The following is a 6,000-nucleotide window of genomic DNA, read 5'->3' as shown; positions in this document are numbered from 1 at the left end:
TCCGAAATTCCAAACCCCAGGCTCCTTAGACTAGACAGAACGCTGTGTGAAGAGGGCTCACAGGGCGGGGGCACAGTCCCTGGTGCCCTTTGGCAGTGATCTCTGGAGCAAGAGCCCATTCAATAGGGGCAGTGACTTCTGGAACCTTCCCTGTCAACTGTTCCCAGGCAGCAAGAGGCTTGTGGCCATGAGTCGGCTTGCTCCAGTCCCACAGCTCTTTCTCTCGAATGGCTGGGGGCACCCATTGCCTGAGGGCTTTTAATGTCAGTGAAATACAGCTGTTCCAGGAGCAAGTGGCTCAGAAGGACCTGGTGCACAGCCTGCTCTGTGTGCTGAATTCTCTGCAGGATCAACTACTGTTTTCCTCGCTCCATTTCTGGTCCAGTGATAATAAATAGTCTAATACGGAGGAGTGGAGTGTGTGTGTGTGTGTGTGTGTGTGTGGGTGTGTGTGTGTGTGTGTGTGTCTGGGGGGGCAAGTGGCTGCTGTGACTCTACAGAAGACCCCAGCTTAAAGTTTTCTGCAGATGGAGGCATGATGTTTCAAGAGAAAGTTTTCACAGTATGTATCAGTGCATGATTTCATATTACTTTGAAAATCCAAAAATAGAGGAAAGTGGAGGGAAAAAGTTACAGACACCCACACATCCATCCCACTCCCCTCCTCATCCCCACACAGTGGTAATCATTAATTTTTTAAATATCTTTATTGTTTTTTTTATTATTCTAAAAGTAGCACACCCTCAGTGTAGATAATTTAGGGGGGGAGAAAAAGACAGATTTAAGTTGCCTGTAATTTTCCGTGTAGCAGTAACTCCTTTGGAGTGCTCCCTTTGGATCTTTTTTCCCTGTATAGTTATTTTACATAGCTCTTCAGGTCACAAGGGAAATGGAAAGGCAGATGTACTTGCACTGGCAGCTTCTTTTCATATACATATTCAGGCAGCACAAGGGCCCCTGTCTTTCTATTTACATCTTTTAAAAATGGAGCCGTTAGGATTCATCACCTATCTGATTTCATCCTAGCATTCCAGACAGTTTGAGTGTTGCTGTTCTGGGTTACAGAGCTTTGCATTCTTGGATGCCTACTGAGAAAGACAAATGATAATAAATACAAATGCGGGCAAAGGAAAGTGCTGTTTTTGTTCAAAGGGACAGTCCCTCCCCCAGGAAAGCATGTAGGGGCCAGGTCTAATGCCTTCTTAATCACCCTGTGCTCTTGAGACCAATTAGGATACAAGACAAGTGGCCTAGAAGGTCAACTCGAAAAGTCATCGGTTACCTTGCTACGTAGTTAGAGCAAACTTAAAAATCCTTAACTCTCTCCTTCTGGAGTTGCAGCAATTACTGTCAGTAGAAAAGAGAAGAATGTTTACATGATTCGTTTTACTAACTGGATGACTTCCCTAAGTGGACAAATGTACAATTGATTTGGATTTGCATGCCTTGTAGTTGTATTTATGGTGGTTAGGTGCTGTTCCATGACAATTTCCCATTGCCTCTGAATTTTTGTAAACTCCAGATGAGCTCAGACCTCCTGTGGATTGTGGTGGCTGAGTTGTGGTCAGGCTAACTGCATAGAGCTCTGTATTTCTTTTCAAAAGGTCAGCCACTGGTGTGAAGCAGGAATCTACCTCTTCTTCCCAAGCATTTCTTTTCAAAAGGTCAGCCACTGGTGTGAAGCAGGAATCTACCTCTTGGCTTCCCAAGCTGTAGACAAGTGCCAGTCGCGAGAGGGGGTTGACGTTGCCTTGAATGACATTGAGGAATTCCTGGACACAGCAAAGGAGTACCAGTTGCCCAGCCCCAAGGAATTTCACAACCAGTTTGAGTTGATGCTCACCCTTGATGTGAAGGTAATGTTGCAGGGTTATTTTGATTTTGTGGTTGGGAAGGAAGCATTGGGGGGAGCAGGGTCTGCCTATTGCCTAGGAAAGTCCAGATAGGATGTACTAAGCAGGTTAACCAGTTCTTGAACCCCTAGGTGGCCTCTTAGACTCCTGGCAAACTGCTTCCTGGAAAACTGACCCTTTATGGTCTGACTCAAATATCACCTTCTATCATTCATTTTTCTACAAATCCTTTATGAGCCTCTCCGATGTAGCACGCACTGTGCTGAGGACACGATGAACAGAAATAGACGTGGTTCCATCCCTCATGGAACTTATAGTTTAGTGGGACAGGCTGAGAATAATAAATGTCAGACACAAAACACAAAAAAGTGTTCCCAGCTGAGAGCTGGGATTCAAGGTCTTATTGAGCATGGGACAGAAGAACTTGACCTGGACTGGGGTCATTCGAGCCAAGGCCTGGAGAATGAAATAGAAGATGGGAGATTCTTTCCAGACAGAAGGAACAGCATGTGCAGAGGCCACAAGGCTTAAGTGAGCCTGGCACAAGTACAGAACCCAAATATCAGGGTGGCTAGAGTACAGAGAGCAAATGAAGATTGTTTGGCATGAGATTAGAGAGGGGCAGACAAGATGGGCCTTTGTGAGCCATATTAAGGAATTTGACCTATATTCTAAGAGCAGCGGGAAGCCACTGCAAAATTTTAGCAGGGAAATAACTTGATTGGATTTACATTTTGAGAAGCGCACTCTCCTGTGCAGCCAGTGAAGTTACGGATAGCGCACTTTCCTCTGAGATCCACACCTCCCTGTATATACCTCTGCTGTAATGGCTTCTTTACCTCTTTTGAGTCATGGACTCTTGAGAATCTGGTTCACCTATTTTTAGGGTTCTACACACTCAAAGTGATTAAAAGGAGTTTGATGTAGGTACCTTTTACAAAAATATGGGCAGGATTTAGGGAACCCAACAGAGATGGTGAAGCACATTGGGGGCTAGCAAGAAACAAGGAGTGGTTATTACACCAAATTCTGAAAGACAGAGGGGACTCAGGAAGTGCTACAGATGTGACTGTAAGAGAGGTAGCTAGTAAGGGCTGTGGCCTTTGGTAGAGGAATGCAGCCACTAATGGAGAAATATATACCCCTACTCTTCTCTCTCCTCTTGGATTTGGTGGTGCTTCCCATTGGCCAGTGCCAACTAAAAGCCCACAGGCAAATAAACTCATCTGACAGAGTCTGTATAGGTCAGCTTCCTGGGACATAGAGCAGGGCAGAGAAGATATAGTTGTGTGTGTGTGGTGTTGGGGGGGTGGGGCGGAGGACAGGGGGGACAAATAGGGAATACTCATCATATATAAATTTTTATAATTAATTTTAGAGGACACCTGAAGTCCATCCATGGACCCATGCTAAGAGCCTTTTATCTAATATGACACATACCAGTTATTTAATTTTAATGTCTGTCTTGCTTATTATACTGGGAACTCCTGCAGTGTAGGAGCCTCATCCATCGCTGTGGCCCTGTGCCTAGCCTGTGCCTGGGGTCCAATCTATGTTTGTTGAACAGTGGGCAGGCAGGTGGCAGAGTGGACGGCAGTGGGGCCAGCTCAGTATGAAATCGTACCTGAGAGGTCTTCCCCTGACTCCTCCCGGTGAGTTTGGTAGGAAGGTGTGATCTTGGGGCAGTGCAGAAGGTGTTTTGGGCAGACCACCTTCCCCACCTCAGGGACCCTTCTACTTCCCTGCAGAGGGTATGACTGGAAGGCCCATCTGGTGCAGGAGTTATACTGTGCACCCAGTACTGGAAGCCCCAAGTCAGATTCCTAAGGCAGAGCAGTCTCATCCAGCTCTGACTTCATTAGATATTCAAGTAAGTGTATCAGGTCAACCAGGGAGACCAGTGGCCACAGCTGCCGTTCTGGCCAAATTCAGCAAACGTCTTGACCACCCACCAGGAATTAAATAAAACTTAATAAAACTCAGAGAAACAGGGAGAAGCATGGGATAAGGAAAAGATTAAAAGAAAACATATGTTTTTTAAACAATCCTATATGTAAAACAGATCAAAATATTCCCAAAGCGCATCTATTCTTTTGGTTGGAAATAAAATTCTAGATTACAAGACTAAATATCCTATTGTGTCAGAGAAAGTTTTGTCCACTGAGAGGTAATGACTTTATTGTCAAAACTTATAATTTACATATATAGAAATATTCCAAGATATATGTATACACACAGGTTGGGATTGACACATGTATCTCCTTACTTGGACAGTAGAGAGGGCCTAAAAGCAATGAGACCCCCAGTGTCAATGAGCACACCTAGCACCCAGATCTTGGTTCCTAATACCATTCTCCAATAAAAGAGACCCAGACTCCTTGGAGAAATGGCTGATTCTAGGACTGGAGCAGGAACTATACAAGATGATCCTAGTGCCAGAAAGTAAGGAACTGCTAAAAACAAAACAAACCACAGTGATGGGACATAGGAGGCAATTGAAAGAGCTCCCCATGGTCAATGCTGGAACAATTTGAGCAACTAAATTAATAAAGTAGTGTTGGATTACAACCCAAAGTATAAAGTAGATATCCATGAATCCATACTGATGGAATAAATGAATGAATGAATGAATGAATGAATGGGGGGTGGGAGAGAGGAACCTAATCTCGTACAAAAGAATTCCAAATTAGGTAGCTACTTTGCCCTCAAGCAGGTGGAACAAAACTTCCCCATCCTGAAGTGTGGATTGTACATGATGACTTCCTTCCAAAGAGTACAGTGTGAGAAGAGAGAAATAAAAGAATGACTTTACAGTGGAGAAAACTAACACATACTACCTCAGCCAGGTGGTCAAGTTTAACAGCAACAGTAATACCCTTGATATGATGTGATGAAAATGGCACTTTACGTCGGTGGTCTTCCCCCTAAAAAAATCACAAGTTTAGACTAATCACAAGAAAAACATCAGATAAGTATAAACTGAGGGACATTGTACAAAATACCTAAGCAATACTCTTCAAAATTGTCAAGGTCATTAAAAACCAGGAAAAGCTGAGAAACTGTCACAGCCTAGAAGAGCTGAAGTTATGACACCTAAATGTAAAGTGGTGTTCTGGATGAAAAAAGTCACATTAGGTAAAAACCAAGAAAACCTAAATAAAATATGTACTTTATTTAAGGGTAATAATTTATTTTAATAATAAAAACGATATATCAATATCAATTCATTAATTGTGACAAGTGTACAATAGTAATGTAAGCTGTTGATAGGAGAAACTGGGTGTGGTATATATGGGAATTCTGTACTATTTTGCCATTTTTCTGTAAATCTAAAACTATTCTAAAAGTTAAAATTTGTTTCTAAAAAAAAAAAAACAGGTGCTCTATGTCTAGAAGATTGAATCTATTACATTCAAGACATAAGGATTATCAAAAAGACATCAGCCATTAAACTGTTGTTCTTGTAGTATCCACCCTGAGGCTCGTCAAGGCTTTTCTCTAATACATGGCTATTGTGCTGACCCTCAGTGCTGCTGTTCTGACTTTTCTTCCTCATTCACTTTCACCAGTCAGTCTAGGGAATGAAACAATCTCAGTAGCAAATAGCAAAATTCAATTCTTCAAATATTCATTGGGTACCCAGTTTGTGCTTTATTCTGGGAATACAATAATGAAAGTCACAGTCCCTGCAATCATGATGCTGGCAGTGTAGTGGAAGAAAAACATGTCCCCAGGAATGCTTCTTGGTCCAAGAGCATATACAATGGAGGGACAGTGGGACACAATGGTCAGAATAGAGTATGAAGAGCCCGGTGCCCTAGGATGAGGAGTGGGGTGCCACTGCAGGGCTTTTAAACAGGGAGGTTACATGATCAGATTCACATTTCAGAAAGAGAGTTCCGATCGTGGTATGGAGAACGGATTTGCAAGTAAAAAGAGGAGAGAGGAAGGGGGAGATGCAGTTGTCAATCTCGTGCCAACCTCCCCCTCATCTAAGCTTAGGAATTTAGGGTCTCTTCTGACTGCTTCACCATTTTTAGGGTTCGCTCTGGGATCTTAAGGGATAGATGCAAAAGGGCAAAGGTGAGTCAAGTCCTGTCCAGTCCAAGTGGTGAGCATATGGCACAGACCTCACGCTAGGGCAGCA

General features: G+C 43.2%; 1 protein-coding gene across 1 annotated transcript in view; it reads left to right on the top strand.

Annotated features, from left to right (window-relative positions):
* The window catches only part of MCF2L2 (MCF.2 cell line derived transforming sequence-like 2), a 187,483-nt gene that overhangs the window by 83,345 nt on the left and 98,138 nt on the right, over positions 1–6,000 (top strand). The window contains 1 exon segment of the mRNA XM_025042363.1: positions 1,665–1,856. Coding sequence (XP_024898131.1) covers positions 1,665–1,856 — 192 coding nt within the window.

The sequence above is a fragment of the Pteropus alecto genome, unplaced genomic scaffold, assembly GCF_000325575.1.
Source record: "Pteropus alecto unplaced genomic scaffold, ASM32557v1 scaffold88, whole genome shotgun sequence".
Lineage (NCBI taxonomy): Eukaryota > Metazoa > Chordata > Mammalia > Chiroptera > Pteropodidae > Pteropus > Pteropus alecto.
Note: the sequence above shows the minus strand (reverse complement) of the source record. Positions and strands in the feature narration are given on the sequence as shown.